The following is a 21,062-nucleotide window of genomic DNA, read 5'->3' as shown; positions in this document are numbered from 1 at the left end:
TCACATGCTCCACCGACCGAGCCAGTTAGGCATCCCTGGAGATATTTTTAAATAGGAGTATCTAATATTTGTACTATTAATACTACTAGTAGAAACTTAAGTTGGCAGTTAGCTTTTCAGAAATCAATTTGGCGATATATATGAAGTTCTAAAAAAATTGGCTCAATTTCACTATTAGGAACTTAAATAATTTAAAAGTAAGATTATGAAGATATTAATTACATTTATATGATGGAAATAAAAATATGGAAATAACCTATGTGAACAATGGTAATGGAAAGGATAACCTTGTTACATTTTGTGTTACGATCTAAGAAACTTGAGGATAGAAATAATTTAAAAAGAAAGATTTTAAGAAAGTTAATCACATTTTGTATGATGGAGAAAAAAAATCTAAAAATAATCTAAACATGGAATGGAATGGATGAATATGTTAAATTATATGTTCGGGATTGACAAACTTGAAAATTCTTCCCTTTCTGAACCAGACCCTAGTTTGATTCTTGATCTAGAAGAAGAAAGTGTTTGTAAATAATACATGCTTTATATATTCATAAAAGCATTCTGGAAGATATTCCTAAAACTACTGACACTGATTACTGGGGACAGGGAAGGAGGGTGGAGAGGAGGAAGTGATGAGAGACTTCCTTATGACTTTTTACCCTTTTGTATGGTTTGAATTTTTACATAGCCATATATTATTTTTGCAATGAAAAACATTACTAATTTTTTTCACTTTTTTTTTTTTTTTTTTTGTGGTTGTATTAGTCTGCACAGGCTGCCATAGCAGAATACCACAAACTAAATGGCTCAAACGACAGAAGTTTATTTTCTCAAAGTTCTGGTGGTAGGAAATCCAAGATCAAGGTGCCCACAGGTTTGGTTTTTGGCGAGACCTCTCTTCCTGACTTACAAACGGCCACCACCTGACTGTCCTCACATGGCCTTTCTTCTGTGCATAGGCCCTCCTGATATCTCTTCTTCTTATAAGGACGCTAATGCTATTGAATTAGGGCTCACCCTTATGACCTCATTTACCTTTAATTACTTCCTTATAGGCCCTATCTCCAAATATAGTCACACTGGGTGTTAGGGCTTCAACACATAAATCTGAGGAGACCTAATTTAATCCATAAAGAGTGGTTACACATATATAGCATGAAATTTACTATTTTAACCACTTTTGATTATACAGTTCTATGGCATTAAATACATTCATGTTGTGCAACAATCACCAACATCAATCTCCAGAACTTTTTCATCTTTCCCAATTAAAACTCTGCCTGTTAACACTAATTCCCCATTCCCCCTTCTCCTAGTCCCTGGCAACCACCATTCCACTTTCTATCTCTGTAAATTTGACTACTCTTGGCACTTCATATAAATGAATCATACAGGGCTGTTCCTGGCTGGCTCAGTCAGAAGAACATGTGACTCTTGATCTCAGGGTTGTGAGTTCGAGCCCATGTAAGGTGTAGAGATTACTTAAATAAAACTTAAAATAAATGAATCATAAATGAATAAATGAATCACAAAATAAATGAAAATGTCCTTTTGTGACTGACTTCTTTCAGTTAGCATAATTAAAGTCATCCATGTTGTAGCATATAGCAGAATTTCCTCCCTTTTTAAGGCTGAATAATAATATTTCATCATATGTATATACCACATTTTGTTTATTCATTCATCCATTGATAAAAACTTGGGTTGCTTCTGGGGCATCTGGGTGGCTCACTGAGTTGAGTGTCTGATTCTTAATTTTGGTCTCAATTTTGGTCTCAGGCTCATGGGATCAGGCCCCACGTCGGAGTCTGTGCTGAGTGTGGAACATGCTTGGGATTCTCTCTCTCTCTCTCTTTCCCCCCCTCCCCAAATGTCTCTCTCCCTTGCTTGTGCTTTCTCTCTCTCCCTAAAGAGACAAAGCAACAGCAACAACAACAACAAAACTTGGGTTGCTTCCACCTTTTGGCTTATTGTAAAACTGCTATGAACATGGAAGTACAAATATCTATTCAAGTCACCGCTTTCAATTCTTTTAGACATATACCCAGAAGCGAAATTGATGGAGCATATGGTTATTCTATATTTAATATTTTGAGGAGCCATCATACTGTTTTCCACAGTAGCTACACACTTTTACATTCCTACCAGCAGTGTATAAGGGTTCGTTTCTCCACATCCCCACCAACACTTGTCAGTTTCTTTTTTTTTTTCCATATCAGCCATCCTAATGGGTGTGAGGTGGTGTATCATTATGGTTTTGATTTGCATTATCCTAACAGTGATGTTGAAAATCTTTTCATGTGCTTATTGGCAATTTGTATATATCTTCTTTAGAGAAATGTCTATTCAAGTAGTTTGCCCAATTTTTAACTGGGTGGTTCTTTTTTTGTTGTTTTTGAGTTGTAGGAGTTGTTTATATATTCAGGATATTAATCCCTTATTAGATATATAATTTGCAAAAATTTTCTTTCATACCATGGGTTGCCTTTTCACTCTATTGACAGTGTCCTTTACACAAAAGTTTTAAATTTTGATAAAGTCCAATTTATCTATTTTTTTTCTTTGAAATGCCTGTTTTTGGTGTCATATCCAAGAAATCATTGCCAAATCCAATGTCATGAAGTTTTTCCCCAGTTTTCTTCTCTTTTTTTAAAATATTTGTTTTTGGGGCACCTGGGTGGCTCAGTTGGTTAAGCAGCTGACTTTGGCTCAGGTCATGGTCTTGCGGTCCATGAGTTCGAGCCCCGCGTCGGGCTCTGTGCTGACAGCTCAGAGCCTGGAGCCTGTTTCAGATTCTGTGTCTCTCTCTCTCTCTGACCCTCCCCCATTCATGCTCTGTCTCTCTCTCTCTCTCAAAAATAAATGTTAAAAAAAATTTAAACAAAATAAAATATTTGTTTTTGAGAAAGAGAACACAAGCAAGGGAGGTGCAGAGAGAGAGGGAGACAGAGAATCAAAGCAGGCTCGAGGCTCTGAGCTGTCAGCACAGAGCCTGACGCAGAGCTTGAACTCCTAAACCATGAGATCATGACCTGAGCCAATATCAGATGCTTAACTAACCTAGCCACCCAGGTGCCCCTACCTGGTTTTCTTCTAAGAGTTATATAAATAGTTTTAGCTACTCAATTTAAATCTTTGATCAATTTTCAGCTAATGTTTCTATATAGTGTAAGGTAAGGTTCTACTTCATTCCTCTGTATTTGGATATCTATTTTTCTGAGCACCATTTGTTGATGAGATTGTTCTTTCCCCATTGAATGATCTGGATACTCTTGTCAAAAATCATCTGACCATATACGTGAATGTTTATTTCTGGGATAGAATACTATCACATGTGTGTGTGTATCTGTTTTTATGCCAGTACCACACTGTTTTGATTACAATTACTATGGCTCTAGAGTAGGTTTTGAAATCCAGAAATGTGAGACCTTCAACTTTTTTCTTCTTATTGTTTTTAAAGTTTATTTATTTTTGACAGAGAGAGAGAGAGAGAGAGAGAGAGAGAGAGAGAGACAGAGCATGAATGGGGGAGGGTCAGAGAGAGGGAGACACAGAATCTGAAACAGGCTCCAGGCTCTGAGCTGTCAGCACAGAGCCTGATGCAGGGCTCAAACTCATGGACCACGAGATCATGACCTGACCCAAAGTTGGACACTTAACCAACTGAGCCACCCAGGTGCCCCTTCTTCTTATTTTAAGATTGTTTTGACTATTCAGGGTCCCTTGAGATTCCATATGAATTTTAGGCATGATTTTTCTATTTCTGAAAAAAATGTCATTGAGATTTTGACATGGAGCATGTTGATATGTAGATCACTTTAGATAGTACTGACATCTTAATAATATAAAATCTTCCAATCCATGAACACAGGATAGATGTATTTTCATTTATTTTTTTCTTTAATTTCTTTCAGCAATGTTTTCTAGTTTTCAGTGTATTAGTTTTTCACTTCCTTAATTAAGTTTATTCCTAAACATTTTTGATGCTATTATAAATGGAATTGTTTTCTTAATTTTTCTTTCCAATTGTTCATTGTTAGTATATAGGAATGCAACTGATTTTTGAGTGGTGATTTTGTATCCTGCAACTTTGCTGAATTTATTAGTTCTAACAGGTTTTTTGTGGAATCTTCAGGGTTTTCTACATATAAGATTATATCATCTAGAAACAGAGATAATTTTACTTCCTTTCCAATTTGGATGCCTTTTATTTACTTTTCTAGCCTAACAGTTTTGGCCAGGACTTCCAGTCCAGTGTTGAAGTCATTAATTAATTTTTTAAGTTTATTTATTTATTTTGAGAGAGAGAGAGAGCATGAGTGAGGTAGGGGCAGAGAGAGAGGGAGAGAGAGAATCTTAAGCAGGCTCCACACTGTCAGTGTAGAGCCTGACATAGGACTTGATGTCTCGAACTGTGAGATTGTGACCTGAGCCAAAATCAAGAGTCAGATGCTTAACCAACTGAGCCACCTGGGTGCCCCTCTTTAATGAATTTTTATTTATTTATTTATTTATTTTAATTTTTTTTTTAATTTTTTTTTTATTTTTGGGACAGAGAGAGACAGAGCATGAACGGGGGAGGGGCAGAGAGAGAGGGAGACACAGAATCGGAAGCAGGCTCCAGGCTCTGAGCAGTCAGCCCAGAGCCCGACGCGGGGCTCAAACTCACAGACCGTGAGATCGTGACCTGAGCTGAAGTCGGACGCTTAACCGACTGCACCACCCAGGTGCCCCTAATGAATTTTTAATTATGACTGCCATACAGCATATGGGAAAATGCTTAGGAACCTATTTATTGTTAAAGGGGAAAATGACACAACATGCACATTATGATTACACCTGGGTAAAGAATATTAATACTAAAAAAGGGAATATTAAAAAGTAAAGACGGTTGTGTTAGGAAATGAGATCATTCCTGATCATATCACGTTTGAGATTTTAAAAATATATCAGCAGTTGAACTACAGTCTGAACTAAGCATATTAAGAATTATCGTGTTTTGGGGTGCCTGGGTGGCTAAGTCAGTTAAGCATCTGACCCTTGACTACGGCTCAGGTCATGATCTCATGATTTATGGGTTTGAGCCCTGCGTCTGCTTGGGATTCTCTCTCTCCCTCTCTCCCTGCCCCTCCCCTCCTTGTGCTCTCTCTCTCTCTCTCAAAATAAATAAACACTAAAAAAAGATTTACTATGTTTTTTAATATTAATATTCTGAGAGTATTGGGCTTTGTTCTTAAGATTAATCCATTCATTCCAAACAGTGTTTGAGACTGAGGTTTTATCTCAGATGTAAAGGTTTTGAATCTATTAAAACAGTTTACAAACTGTTAAAATGCCTGAGATAACTTGAAGTTCAGAGAGGTTTATATTTTTATGTTTTAGCAATTTGTATGAAATGTTTAAGGAAGATCTCTACTCTTTACCATATTTGCTTCCAATGTTTTACAGTTGCTTTTTAGTAACTATAATTTTTAATGTGCTGAAATTAAATTTTTAAAATTTAGTAAAATATTTCCTAGTTTCCTTTAAGGTTTTTTTTCTTCTAAGCCTAGGTTATATTCAGTTCAGCAGATGTTTGTTGAATAAATACCTACTGTGTGTTGGTCACTAGGGGCACATTTATGAATATGAAAATCATGTGGCCTACAAAGAAAATACAGATCCAGACATTTAATGAATATTTCTTTCTTTTTTTTTTTTTAATTTTTTTTTCAACGTTTATTTATTTTTGGGACAGAGAGAGACAGAGCATGAATGGGGGAGGGGCAGAGAGAGAGGGAGACACAGAATCGGAAACAGGCTCCAGGCTCTGAGCCATCAGCCCAGAGCCTGAGGCGGGGCTCGAACTCACCGACCTCGAGATCATGACCTGGCTGAAGTCCGCTTAACGACTGCGCCACCCAGGCGCCCCATGAATATTTATTTCTAATTTCTTCTAAACTCTCAGTTATTTTTTATATGTAAACTCTTAATTTACTTGGGATTAATTTTGGTCAACAATGCTTCTACAGTTTTTTGAAAGTTAATGAGGCACTGCAAATTCACATTAGAGCTGTTTTATTACTCAAGTGTAAAACCTTAATGTTAGCCAGTTGAAGATGGTTTTATACAACTTAAATTCAAGAGAATTAGATCTTGAGAAAGTCTATTCACTTTTATAGTCATCAGAATAAATCAACTTACTCCTATTTTGAAGAGTTTGCTGTTTCATTACTATCATGCTATTTCCTCAGGTAGAGAACATGAGTTGTATCTTCGTAATTTAAAACTGCAAAGGGAGGAGTGCCTGGGTGGCTCAGTCAGTTAAGCGTCTGACTCTTGATTTCGGCTCAGATTGTGGGATCAAGACCCCCGCCTTGGACCCTGTGTGGGGCATGGAGCCTGCTTAAGATTCTCTCTCTCCCTCTGCCCCTCCCCTGCTTGTGTGCACACATGCTCTCTTGCTCTCTCTCTCTCTCAAAAAAGAAAAAAACTGCAAAGAGAACCAAACAAGATTTTGTATGTTCATTTTTTTCTATATAATAATTAATAGTAATCTATTTGCTAATTTTTTAGAAAGTAATAAAATTAACATAAAATTTCTAGAATGGTTTTTCAAATTTTTGTGTAATAGATATGGAAGAAGGGGATCTGATGAAGGAAAAGATCAAAGTTTCTTGAGTAGAAATTTGAAAAAGAAAAGCATTTAGGGTGGAGAAAATTAAAGGTAAACTATTTGTCCTCTAACGTTGCAGATAATGTTTAAGTAAGTGTGGATAATGTTTAATAAGTGTGGAGAAGCAGTGTGATAGCTTCAGTATGTTTGCCCTTTGCCCTTTTACATTTCTTCCTTTAAAAAAAAATGGGTTTTTATTTTGAGAGACATACAGAGAGAGAGAGAGAGCGAGCAAGTGGGAGAGAGACAGAGAAGGGGTGGTGGATAGAATCCCCTCACATTTCTTCCTTTTAGAAGATATTACTTAGGGGCATCTGGTTGGCTCAGTTGGTAGAGCATGCAATTCTCAATCTTGGGGTTGCGGATTCAAGTCACACACTGGGTGTAGAGATTCCTTAAAAATAAAATCTTAAAAAAATAAAAGATATTACTTATTTCATTCTCTGGAACACATTAAACATATACACATAAATAAAACTAGAGGAGCATCTGTGTGGTTCAGTCGGCTGAGCATCTGACTCCTGATTTCGGCTCAGATCATGATTTCATGATTTGTGAGATGAAGCTTCATGTCAGGCTCCAAACTATCAGCCTGGAGCCTGCTTGGGATTTTTCTCTCTCCCTCTCCTCTCTCTCTCAAAATAAAAAATTTTTAAAAAGCAAACTAAAGATTATTGAGTTCTGACAGTTATTTAGCTATGTCTGTTTTTATTCCCCAATCTCCACCTAACTGGAGTTAAATATTTCAGTCACAAAAGTATTTCAGCCTCTTTAAATTGTAAAAGATAGCATCTTCTGCTAATGGGATATTCTTTCTCCTAATGTGTTATGTAGAATTATAAATCTTGAAGGGACCCCAAGCATTACAGGAGGATTGTAAGTGCCTCTTTCTATTCCTGGCTATTATCTCTTTGTCTAACTAAATCCACAGACTTTTAGCTTCAGCCATATTCCAAAATGCCACACTAGCAAAGATTATAAAAATTATAAAGAGGAAGAAACAGAATCAGGGAAGGGTCAAGAAGTGCAGGAATTCCACTGGGCCCCTTCCATGGCCACCGATTTGACTTTCCCTTGCTAGTGAAAATCAACATTATACTATGCACTTTAAATTTTAAAATGCACTCTTCTTATATGTAACAAAGATAAATAAAGGTAGACATGCAGATGGTACAAAAATCCTGAAGTGCATTCCAAATGAAATTGTGCTTTTTAAGAACCTAAATGTCAAATTAATGGGAGATTAAAATAGGTGAAAAGATGTTCCTTTCCTGAACTAGGCTTTAGTCTAGGATCAGCTATGACTAGAAATCCTGTGGCTCTGGGAAGGAGGCTGTGTGCCTTGAGAAGGAAAGATCATAGGAAAGTAAACTGGGATATCAGGGATGGTCTGGAATGTTCATGGTTCTCAATCCCATAGGATTATGGGTCAGCAACGTCCTGGGCATTTAATTAAATGACATAATATATATTAAAATGCCCTGTAAATAGTAATGAACCAGAGTATTAAAAAAACCAACCAATTCTGCATGATTTGTAATATTAGTCTTATACACGTATTTGCAAGTCTCTACCACAAATGTTGCACTTCTGCTTTAATTGTATGAAACAGAATTTAGAAGGAATCCAACTCAATTCATTGTCTGTGTCAGGGATTATTTCATTTTAGGTGAAATAGAGTCCTGTTTTGAGCCCACAGCTAAGAATACATGGTACTAAAGACTACCCTCCCCTGGGACACCTGGCTGGTCAGTGGAGCATGGGACTCTTGATCATAAGGTCATGAATTCAAGCCCCACATTGGGTGTAGAGATCACTTAAAAAAAAAAAAAAAAAGATTACCCTCCCACATCCCATTCTGTGTTTGAGGAAGCATCAGCTTTCGGAGTCTATCCCTCCCCCATTGGGTCTAGTGAGAGGTACTAGTTGAGAAAATTCTCACTACCACCACCATTTCCCCCTCTCATATAAGAGAAGACAGAAACAATGAAAGTTGTATTTTGGAGGGAATACAGTATTCTAAAGAGAGGGTATTATCTCTCCTTACATTGTGAGGGAGGGTAGAGAATTTCCTCCTTCCTTAAGACCAGGAAGGGAGTTACCAAAAGAATCATTCATAAAGTAAGGGTGTTTGAACCCTCTGAACCATTACATGCTTCAATAAGCTGAGAATCAGTGAATGCCTCTGGTCTAAAACTTGCTAAGCCAGTCACCTGATACTGCTAGGGAATAGAAGAAGAGACATGAGGGGCACCTGAGTGGTTCAGTTGGTTGAGCATCTGACTCTTGGTATCGGCTCAGGTCGTGATCTCACGGTTGTGAGATGGGCCCCACATCGGGATAGAGCCTGCTTGGGATTCTCTCACTCCCTCTCTCTCTCTGCCCCGCACCTACTTGCACTCTCTCTCAAAATAAATAAGCAAATAAACATTTAAAAAAAAAAAGGAAAAAGATACATGAGAGGGGTGCCTGGCTGGGTCAGTCAGTAGAACATGCATGTCTTGATCTCAAGGTCATGAGTTCAAGTCCCACATAGGGTATAGAGTTTACTTAAAAATAAATACGTAAATAAAATTTTTAAAATTTAAAAAAAGAAATGAGAAAGTGGGAAAAGCTGAGAGAAGGGAGTGTCAGCTGAGTAATGGGGCAGTGTGTATTTCTACTGTTCAGAATGGCAAGTTTCTCAAGAGTCAAGTTTTACCACATGGTATAGCAGGGCCCTAGACAACTGCCCCATCACCACACCTCTACAAATGCACATGCAATGCATACCCACACAGGCTATGTATTATCTCCAGCTCAAGCAATCTAAAGAAATTCAATTCCAAATTCTGAGGAGAGAAAAACCAATTAGCCCAGCATAATCTACTCCTGGTCCAATTGACTAGGGACTGAAGAGCAATATTATGTGTGAGCAAACTCTTGGAGCAGGAGGCATGGGCAAGCTCACTTAAAGAAAAGGAGGGGTGCCTGGGTGGCTCAGTTCATTAAGCGTCCAATTCTTGATTTTGACTCAGGTCATGATCTCACAGTTTGTGGGATTGAGCCTCAAGTCGGTCTCTGCACTGACAGTATGGAGGCTGCCTAGAATTCTTTCTCTCTCTCTGTCTCTTTCTGCCCCTCCCCCAGGCTCCCTTTCTCCCTCTCAAAAATAAACTTAGGGCACCTGGGTGGCTCAGTCGGTTGGGCATCTGACTCCAGCTCAGGTCATGAAGTTGCTTCCGTGAGTTCGAGCCCCACATCAGGCTCTGTGCTGACAGCTCAGAGCCTGGAGCTTGCTTTGGATTCTGTGTCCCCTCTGTCTCTCTACCCCTCCCCTGCTTGCTCGCTCTCTCAAAACTAAATAAAGATTAAAAAAAAAAAAAACCTTTTTTAAAAAAAATAAACTTAAAAACAAAAGAGAAGTGGATAGGTGGAAGTTAAGTGAGAGACATTACAGCATAGTTATCTGCAACCAATATTTTGATGATAACACCAAAGTAGGGAAACTGACCCATTGTAAGAGAAGACATGTTCCATTTCCTGACCAAATCTTCCATTTTGAGGTAAAAATCTCAGGAAAAATGTCATTGTCTTATGATATTGAATGATGTTTAATATAAAATTTAATTGCCATTATGACATGACTATAGTTGGCAAAAGTGGTTACATATTTTATCTCCCATTAAATTATTTACGGAATATCCTTAAAAACAAACAAACAAAAAAACTCAAGAACAAAATGAGAAAGTACTCATTTGGAGTAACTGTAATTTTAGTTAATCATTATGTACCTAACTTCTAGGCAAAATGTTTTTTTGGCCCAGAAGATGGTTCCGAATATACGAGTAGTCCTCACTATCAACAATATCAAATCCCTATCAAGCACTTACAGAAGGTCAAGTCCTTATGCTGAGACTTGAATTGCATCATGGTCAGTTCAAATAAACTGAGTGCCTCCTGAAAGCAAATCACTGTGTGCAGTGCTGGTGCTGGGATAACTGGGAATCCATATTAAAAACCTAGGTAGGGAGCGTGAAGGACTCCATGAATTCTGTTTGGAGGCATCTTTGAGCTCGCCGAGTAAGCATCATGAGCAAAGCTCACCCTCCCGAGTTGAAAAAATTTATGGGCAAGAAATTATCATTGAAATTAAATGGTGGCAGACATGTCCAAGGAATATTGCGGGGGTTCGATTCCTTTATGCATCTTGTGATAGATGAATGTGTGGAGATGGCAACTAGTGGGCAACAGAACAATATTGGAATGGTGGTAATTCGAGGAAATAGTATCATCATGTTAGAAGCCTTGGAACGAGTATAAACAATGGGTGTGTTCACCAGAAGAAACCAACTGCTTCCACGTGTCCCCTTCATAGCACCAGTTTTACTACAATATAAAAATCAGGTCATGCATTTTCATATTGAACTTTTTTGTTAAATAAACTTTTTTAATAGTCAAAAAATGCTTTCTCAGACATTCCAAACATGGAAAATTGAATGTTAGCTTTCACTCTAGTTTTTTCTAACACAAACTGTTCCTGGTTGAGACTGATTTATTCCAAAGCTTTTATGCATTAATATTGAAGAATCTGATTAAATGTGAAGCATGGCTAGGATGGCCTTTTTTTCATCTTTTAATGGAAAGATAAAGAACCTGCAAACCTGAGCAGATTTCTTCTGAAACATTAACTGTAATTTTCAAAACTCTTGTAGTAGTTTTGATGTACTCTTGACTTTTCCAAGTACATCTATATTCCAAGTATACTGCAACTGAAGTAAAACACAGGAAGTAACGATATAGTTGTTTATTTTGAACATAAACAGGGAAGATTTTTTGAATACAAGAATAGAAATAGAACTCTAGAGAAAAACAAAAAAAATAAAAATTAAAAAAATATAAAAAAAATTAAAACCTAGGTAGGGGTGCTTGGGTGGCTCAGGCGGTTGAGCATCCGATTTTGGCTCATGATCTCCCGGTTTGTGGATTTGAGCCTCACGTCGGGCTCTGTGCTGACAGCTCAGAGCTTGGAACCTGCTTCGGATTCTGTGTCTCCTTCTCTCTCTGCCCTTCCCCCACTTGCTTTCTATCTCTCTCTTTCAAAAATAAATAAATGTTAAAAAAAATCTAACTATACAATTTGAATTTTTACATATGTGAACACTCACATAATTGCCACCCAGAGCAAGATATAAAATATTTCCAAAAGACTCTCTCATTCCTCTTTCCACTCAGTACTTGGAGGAAGGCCTTTAAAAAGAAAATTACAGCCAAATAAATCCCTGGGGAATGTAAAAAAAAAAAAAAAAAATAGGGAAAGGAGAGCACAGTTAGCTAGTCTGAGGCTAAGAAGTGGCCTGAGGCTTAACAGCAGAAGAGCTTGTTTCTATAATAACTTAAAAATGTTTTAATAGAAAAATTGCTATCCACCAAGTTTATTGTAAGTGGTTTAAAATGTTAAGGGTCAGGGTTGCCTGGGTGGCTCTGTCAGTTAAGTATCCAACTTCAGCTCAGGTCATGATCTCGAGGCTTGTGAGTTGGAGCCCCACACCAGGTTCCCTGCTGTTAGCACAGAGCCTGCTTCAGATCTTGTCTCCCTCTCTCTCTGCCCCTCCCCCACTTGCTTGCTCTCTCTCAAAAATAAATAAACATTGTATGGAAACCAATTTGACAATAAATTTCATATATTAAAAAAATAAATAAACATTATTAAAAAATATTAAGGTCGGCTAAGTAATTTCATAATTTCTAATTCATTTTTCAAGTCCAAATAAATCTGAAACATTAAAGCTAATTAAGATTTTTTTAAAGATTTCATGCATCTTGGGGTGCCTGGGTGGCTCAGTCGGTTGGGCGACCGACTTCGGCTCAGGTCATGATCTCACGGTTCGTGAGTTCGAGCCCTACGTCGGGCTCTGTGCTGACAGCTCAGAGCCTGGAGCCTGCGTCGGATTCTGTGTCTCCTCCTCTCTCTGCTCCTCCCATGCTCATGTTCTGTCTCGCTCTGTCTCTCAGTAATAAATAAACGTTAAAAAATTTTTAATAAAAAAATAGATTTCATGCATCTTTAAAAAGACAAAATGATGGTACATGGTAGAAAGATGACATATCTCTAATTTCCACCTATTCTATTCAGACTAAATCTTATTGCTCAGATTCCCCCCTCCCCCATTGCACATTAAAAAAATCTGTAGACCACTGAAAAGGCTTAGAAGCAATAACCAACTCAGTGGCAATGAGCACCCCAAACACCGAGATTATGGTCTCTGAAAATCATTTCCCACTAAGAGGAACCAGGGTTCCTTGCAAGTCTGGAACAGGAAAAGTGCAAGATAAGCATGGACATCTTATTACACCAAAGTTATCAAAAATCATACTAAAAGAACTTAGGAGTGGGGCACCAAGGTGGCTCAATCAGTTGAGTGTAAAACTCTTGACTTTGGCTCAAGTCATGATCCTAGTGGTGTAGGATTGGTCCCACAGTCAAGCTCTGTGCTGAGCGTGGAGCCTGCCTAAGATTCTCTCTATCTCTCCCTCTGCTCCTCTCCCTGGCTCACTTGCTCTCGAAAGAAAGAAAGAAAGAAAGAAAGAAAGAAAGAAAGAAAGAGAAAGAAAAAAAGAAAGAAAGAAGAAAGAAACAAAGAAAGAAAATGTAGGAAGGAAGAAAAAGGTAGGAAGGAAGGAAGGGAAGGAAGGAAGGAAGAAAAACTTAGGATCCAACTTGACCACTGACGCACAGATTTGTCATTTTTTGATCAATTTGAGATCAAAAAGCTAAATAATTTGGATTACAACATATCAAATGTATTAAAGTTCATATGCTCCTAATAATAATAATAATAATAATAATAATAATAATAATAAGTTTTTAACTTCTTTGGTTGCCTTTGAAAAATGCCAGGGAACTAGCCCATCATGAAAATATTAAATAATTAGGAAGAATCAAGCATTTATCCTATCTTTACCAAATTAACTATACCCTTGGAATAAATCACTGGTAAAAGAAAGATTTTCTCTATAGAGAAAATTTCAGCTAAAAAATTTCAGCTAAAAAAATAAAAAAGAAATGATAGTGTTAGAATATTACCCTTTTGCAACTTCCAGTGAAATAATGGATATAGGCAGTGATTATCAATGGTTGTTAACACCCTTACATAAAAAGCTGATAGAATGCTTAAGCTGACCAGAGCACCTGGGTGGCTCAGTCAGTTAATTTTCTGACCCTTGATTTCGGCTCAGGTCATGATCTCACAGGTCGTGAGTTCGAGCCCTGCATCAGGCTCTGTGCTGATGCCCTTCCCCTGTTCATGCACATGCTCTTTCTCTCTCTGAAAAATAAATAAATAAACATTAAAAAAAAAAAATACTTAAACTGACCATCTAATTAATTAACCTGAACCACTGATTAATCTTAATATCACAAAAAGAGAAATAGCCAGACATTTGTGCCTCTTGTTGAGATGTAATAGGAACACACATCACTACCTCAGGTATTTTGGGGGGAAAAAAAACCTAACCTGAATCAGATAAAATATAATAACACCACAAGGATATAAACAGCAAAATCTAAAATATACAAAACTCTATAGGACAAACTATCATGTTTCTTAAAAAAAAAGATGAAAAAGACCTATAGATAAAAAGAGACTTAAGAGACAACAAGCTAATTTAATATGTAAACCTTATTTGGATGTTGACTTGAATAAACCAACTGCTAAAAAATTTGGGGGAAAGTTGGAAAAAAATAACACTAACTGGGTATTTAATAATATCAAAGAAATATTGATATTTTTTAAGACATGACAATAGTTTTGTGGTTTTTGTTAAACTTTAAGATATTTTTATATTTTAAAGATGCACAGTGATGATTTATAGATGAAATGATAAGAGGTTTAGGATTTGACTGAAAAACTTCTGGTAGTAGGGGTAGTGAATGTGGCCATGTGCTATATTGTTGAAGTCAATATACTCTTGTATATTAATTTGAAATTTTTAGTACATAAAAAAGTTTTTCAAAATTCTTTGAGCACAAAAAGCCTTTGTAAAAAAATTCCATGGAACCAATCACAGTTTATACACTTTATTTGAATCCTTATTTGAAAAAACTGTCAAAAATTATAAGACAACGGGAAATTCTGAACACTAACTGGATTTTTTATGATATTAAGAAATTTATATTAATATTTTCTGTATGGTAAGGCTACTGTGGCTATGTTAAAAATAGAGTTCTTTGAGGTGCCTGGCTGGCTCAGTCAGTGGAACATGTGACTCTTGATCTCGGGGTTGTAAGTTTGAGGCCCATGTTGGGTGTAGAGATCACTTAAAAATAAAATCTTAAAAAAATAGAGCTCTTTTAGAGACACATAATAAAATATTATAGACGAAGTATGATGTCTGGAATTTGCAAAATAATCAGGAGGAAGAAAATGGATGGTAGTATAGGTGAGAAAAAGAGCATTATCAGTACAGATTAACCATATATTGATAGTTTTTGAAACTAAGTCATTGTTATTGTTTATTATATTTTCCCCTTTACTTTTGTAAAAATTGATCCATAACTTGTATTTCCTCAAAAATGTATTTATTTTTGGGTGTTTTTCATAGCAATGCGTGATATTTTTAAATTTATTTAACTTTGCTTTTCGCTCTTCTGTGAAGAGTTCATTATTGATCATCCTAACAAGCAAGAGTTCAATATACTGCATTATGTCTAAAGATCAGTGTCTAAATCAGAAGTTTGAGAAGTTCCCAACAGTCTTTCAGGAGATACATGTTGCAACAGTGTATTTCTGATTCTTTTTTTTTTTTTTAATTTTTTTTTCAACGTTTATTTATTTTTGGGACAGAGAGAGACAGAGCATGAACGGGGGAGGGGCAGAGAGAGAGGGAGACACAGAATCGGAAGCAGGCTCCAGGCTCTGAGCCATCAGCCCAGAGCCCGACGCAGGGCTCGAACTCACGAATCACAAGATCGTGACCTGGCTGAAGTCAGACGCTTAACCGACTGCGCCACCCAGGCGCCCCTCTGATTCTTTTTTTATATAAAGTTTATTTATTTATTTTGAGAGAGAGAGAGAGAGAGAGAGAGAAAATATGCAAGTGGGGGAGGGGCAGAGAGATAGAGGGAGAGAGAGAGAATCCCAAGCAAGTTCTGCACTGTCAACACAGAGCCCATGAACCGTGAGATCGTGACCTGAGCCAAAGTCGGACACTTAACTGACTGAGCCACCCAGGTGCCCTGTATTTCTGATTCTCTATCTATTATTCTTTCCATGTACCTATTAAACTTACATTATCAATAGCTAGTGGTTGCCAAAGCCACTTCACACTTTCTCCTTCCCAATGAGAATCAATTGTGCCTATCTCTTCTCAGCTGCAAGTTCAGTGATGTCACACTAGTAGTTTGAAGTTGGCATAGTAGGAATATTTACACCATGGACATTGGCAAATGCTACAAATCAAGGGCTACTCCCACCTCCTCCAGCCAGTTGTTTACCATCACAACACTGCCCAAATGCCTTTTTGCCGTATGAAATACATGTTTATTAGGCATTCATGGTGCTAGTCACACAAAGGTGCCCACCTGAAGGAGGTTTGATATACTAACCAAATTTTACGGAAGTATACATTAATGTATAAAGTGCACAATTTATACTTTTTAGTATATTCATAGATTTGTGCAATCAGTACTACTATCTACTTTCAGAACATTTTAATCACTCCAACAAGAAACCACATAAGCATTAAGAATCACTTTCCATGCACCTCCTTCTTCCTGCCCCAGGAAACCACTACTATACTTTCTGTTTCTGTGGATTTGCCTATTCTGGCCTAGCAGTGGAATTGCTGGGGCAATTTCAGGCTAACCTTAGGCTCAGCATTTTGAATAACTATCAAACTGTCTTCCAACATGATATACCATTTTACAATCCTACCAGCAATGTTTGAGAGTTCCATGCATTCCACATATATTCTACATTCCTGTACCATAATTCTACCAACTTGTTATTGTCTTTTGTTTTTTAGCCACCTATTGGATATGAAGCCGTATCTCAATGTGATTTTGACTTGCATGTCCCTAATGACTAATTATGTGGGACATCTTTGCATGTACTTATGGGCCATTTGCATGTCTTCCTTGGAGAAATGTCTATTCATATCTTTCACCCATTTTTTTAAGTTCATTTTATTTATTTATTTTGAGAGAGAGAGAGAGCAGGAGAGGGGCAGAGAGAGAGAAAGTCCCAAACAGGCTCCATGCTGTTATTGCAGAACCTGATATGGGGCTCGAACTCATGAACCTCTAGATCATGATCTGAGCTGAAATCAAGAGTCAGAAGCTTAACCGACTGAGCCACTCAGTGGGCAGGCACTCCTCTTTTACACATTTTTTAAAATCAAATTGTCTTTTTATTGTTAATTTGTAAGCATTTTTTGTATATTTCATATACAACTCCCTTATCAGATATATGATTTGTAAATATTTTCTTCTATTCAGAGGGTTATCCATTCACTTTCTTGATAGTGTCCTTGGAAGCAACACTTCTTTGTCCTTTGAAGTGAAACGCTTCAAAGTTTTAATTTGATAAAGTCCAGTTTATGTATTTTTACTTTTGTCACTTGTGTTTTGGTCATACCTAAGAAACTATGTCATGAAGATTTACCCCTATGTTTTCTTCTGTGTGTTTTATTGCTTTAGCTTTTAGGATATGATCCATTTTGAATTAATTTTTATATATTATGAGTTAGGGGTCCAATTTCATTCATTTGCATGCAGAGACACAGTTGTCCCAGTACCTTTTTTTTTTGAAAAGACTATTTTCTCCCATCTTTTTGATAGATTCAACCTCTGATTGGGAAATGTGTCTATGCAAAACTCATGCATCACTTAATTTCTAAACTCAGTATCATCATACTTATTTAATGTCCACCAGAGCTACCTGTCATCTCATGACCTGAATATGAATAGTCATAGGTTAATCTGCTCTGGCATCTGAGAGATGTCCAGGAAGTAAGCTATATTTATTTTTTTAAAAATCATGTATCCTAGGGGCACCTGGGTAACTCAGTCAGTTAAGCGTCCGACTCTTGGTTTTGGCTCAGATCATCATCTCACAGTCTCGTGAGTTTGAGCCTCATGTCAGGCTCTGTGCTGACAGTGCGGAGCTTGCTTGGGATTTGCTCTCTCTCCCTCTCTCTCTCTGCCCCTCCCCCACTCACCCTATCTCTGTCTCTCTCAAAATAAATAAGCTTTTTCAAAAATCATTTTTCTGGGGGCGCCTGGGTGGCGCAGTCGGTTAAGCGTCCGACTTCAGCCAGGTCACGATCTCGCGGTCCGTGAGTTCGAGCCCCGCGTCGGGCTCTGGGCTGACAGCTCAGAGCCTGGAGCCTGCTTCTGATTCTGTGTCTCCCTCTCTCTCTGCCCCTCCCCCATTCATGCTCTGTCTCTCTCTGTCCCAAAAATAAATAAAAAACGTTGAAAAAAAATTTTTTTTTAAATCATTTTTCTGAATACAGTAATATTTCATATTATTCTTTACAGATAAAAAATGCAACACTTTTCAATATTATTTAGTCCTATATTTTCTTGTATAAACATACCATTTTTTAAACTGCAAAGATATTGGTAGAACCTTTTACTTATATCCAGTGATGATTCATTAGAGCTAAGGCATGGATTCTCCACCTAGCTTCAAAGTTTACTTTTTAAACAAAATTTACATAAGCTAACAGAAAACATTTGTGGTGGATTTTTACTGTGTTAATTTAGTTAAGCAAGAACTTATTTCCAGAAATTTTCTTCCTTACATATTTACACGTTAACCTGGACCACAAGAGACATTTTGGGTGAGATTTGGAAGACAAAGGTGAAAAAGCAGCCATCTTAAAAAAAAATATTGAGACATAATTCACTCTCCATATAACCATATAACTCACCCATTATCATCTTCTTTTTACACTCAAAGGATTAGTACAGGTACTACCTACTGTTGTAGTTCACACCCATGGTCTCTGATTTTGTTGGCTCATGGTGGAGGTGTGATGCAGCAGCTGGGTCCAAAGCAACTTTGTCTCCTGCTGGATCTCCTCCTTTATTATTTTTTTTATTAAAAAAAAATTCTTAATGTTTATTTGCTATTGAGAGACAGAGAGAGAGGCAGAGCATAAGCATGGGAGGGGCAGAGAGACAGAAGAAGACATAGAATCTGAAGCAGGCTCCAGGCTCTGAGCTGTCAGCACAGGGCCCGACGCGGGGCTTGAACTCACAAACTGTGAGATCATGACCTGAAGTCAGACGCTTAACTGACTGAGCCACCCGGGTGCTCCAAGTATCTCTTCCTTTAGCTTCTCTAACTCTGACTCCTGGGTCAGCTGCGCATTTAGCTTCATAACTTACTAGCTTCTGTTGCTAGTTAATGCATCACTGAAGTTAGAGGCTTAGAGGTGGTAAGGGACCTAAGCAGATTCCAGCTTGTCCTCAGGGGTTCCAGTTTACCTTTGCCCCTCCCCACTTCATTTTTTCCATCTGGATTTCCTGCCATGCTGGCTTCAGGCCCAGCACCAGACACAGAAGTAAAAGCCATATAGAAACTACTTAACCAGTTTTCACAGTTGTGTAAAGTCAAATTCTATAACAAATCCTGTATCGTTTCCAGTAGTACTGTTTCTCTGATCAAATCTTGTTACACCATTACACACTGACAATCTTTGAGAATGTTTCCTGTCAGTAAGACATCTAAGTGTGTAATAAATGAAGAGTCAATTAGCCTATGCAACCTTCACCGCTAATTAAAAAATGTTTGTCTGGAGGGTATTTTATCCAATCATTTTTTTGTATGAGCTCATGTTTCTTATAATACTCAGCTCAAGATAATCACTTGGATCTTCCCTCATGTTCTGTTTTAGTATATCAGATGAACACCAAGACTGGATAAAATGGCCTGGAGGTAAAAAATAAACTTTTAGGTCTACTGAATACGGGAGTACAATGTACAATACTAGTTAGGCTTGCTAATCAGCCTCTGAGAGTGATAGAATTAATTTAAGGGATATGGAATGCTACTATAAAAGGTATAAAAATTAAAATACGGTTAAAATTTAGAATGTGTGATTTTTAAAATGTATGTTGTAGAACTATTTTTTTACATTAATGTATAATTGGCATAGATAAAAATTTTAATAGAAATTTCTATCCCTACCAGGTAAAATTTAAAAAGGAATATGAGTAAACATTAAAAAATATTTTTTTTAAAAAGTGGGGGGCTCAATCAATTAAATGCCTGACTTCGGCTCAGGTCACGATCTTGCGGTTCATGAGTCCAAGCCCCGCATCAGGCTCTCTACTGACAGCTCAGAGCCTGGAGCCTGCTTCAGATTCTGTGTCTCCCTCTCTCTCTGCCTCTCCTCAACTCATGCTCTGTCTCTGTCTCTCTCAAAAATGAATAAACATTAAAAAATATTTTAAAAACTAAATTAAAAAAAAGGAATAATATATTAATTGTCTCTTTGACCAGCACTAATTGGAGATGGAAAGTGAGAATCTTTAGAGCTACTTAAGCCAGGCCTTGCCTACTGCTATTGCAGAATTGGGTCCCTCATTTCAACTGATTGATTATTCAAGGATATCAGGCAGTCAAGCTGGTTCACTGGTAGCAGTTCCAGAATATAAGATCATGGAAAGCAGTGGCCCACCAGTGTCCAGTAAACGGCAAAATGCTTGTGAAAGAAGAGAGGAACAAGTGGGTCCAGGGGCCTAATTTATACGTGGTATTCCTGTCAGTGGTAGAATTGGATACAAAAAGAAGTCCTGCTCTTTGAGTGTATACTGACTCTTGGGCTATTACCAGCAGATTCACAATTTGGTCTAGTAAGTGGGACAGAAATGGTTGGATGATAAAAGGAGTACCACTCTTTGAAAATCTTTATGTAAGTTCCAAAGACAAACAAAAGTGAAACATGTTGCTGCTCACCAAAGAAACTTTATGCACATCAATGTGGGTCAATGAAATGAGTTGACATTAGGGAACTCAAGCCATGTAGCAATGGACCACATGATAAAATGTACCAGTGGCCTTCACTGAAACTCAGATTGTTAATAACAGTTCTGTTTACAATTAGCCTTTGGAAGTATTCCCAGGGGAGAAGGTCCAGTGCATAGCTGGCAAGTAAATAATATTGACCCTTTATCTATTGCTCCAGGGAACTTAGCTGGATATTGACAGAACTTGATACATATTCTGGATTTGGTTTTGCATGCCTAGTGACTGAGGCTGCTGTTTTTAAAACTACCAAAAAGTTGGGGTGCCTGGGTGGCTCAGTCGGTTAAACATCTGACTTTGGCTCAGGTCATGATCTCATGGTTCATGGGTTCCAGCACATCTGTGCTGACAGCTCAGAGTCTGGAGCCTGCTTTGGGTTCTATGTC

General features: G+C 37.5%; 1 protein-coding gene and 1 long non-coding RNA gene across 6 annotated transcripts in view; both read left to right on the top strand.

The window, feature by feature from the left end:
• The window catches only part of LOC111560190, a 29,582-nt gene that overhangs the window by 2,458 nt on the left and 6,062 nt on the right, over positions 1–21,062 (top strand). For 2 of the 5 annotated variants that reach the window (XR_006597131.1, XR_006597132.1), the window contains one exon: positions 6,617–6,709. The exons of the other annotated variants lie outside the window; for them this stretch is intronic. This is a non-coding gene — a long non-coding RNA (uncharacterized LOC111560190). The remainder of the gene's footprint in view (positions 1–6,616; positions 6,710–21,062) is intronic. 5 annotated transcript variants of the gene reach the window in all.
• On the top strand, positions 10,651–11,255 carry LOC109499203 (small nuclear ribonucleoprotein G-like). Its single transcript, XM_045056455.1, has one exon. It carries the CDS (start codon positions 10,730–10,732, stop codon positions 10,958–10,960), a length of 231 nt encoding a protein of 76 aa, XP_044912390.1. The 5' UTR covers positions 10,651–10,729; the 3' UTR covers positions 10,961–11,255.

This window comes from Felis catus, chromosome B1, assembly GCF_018350175.1.
Source record: "Felis catus isolate Fca126 chromosome B1, F.catus_Fca126_mat1.0, whole genome shotgun sequence".
In the NCBI taxonomy this organism is placed as follows: Eukaryota; Metazoa; Chordata; class Mammalia; order Carnivora; family Felidae; genus Felis; species Felis catus.
The sequence above is the reverse complement of the archived record's forward strand: the minus strand, read 5'-3'. Positions and strand labels throughout refer to the sequence as shown.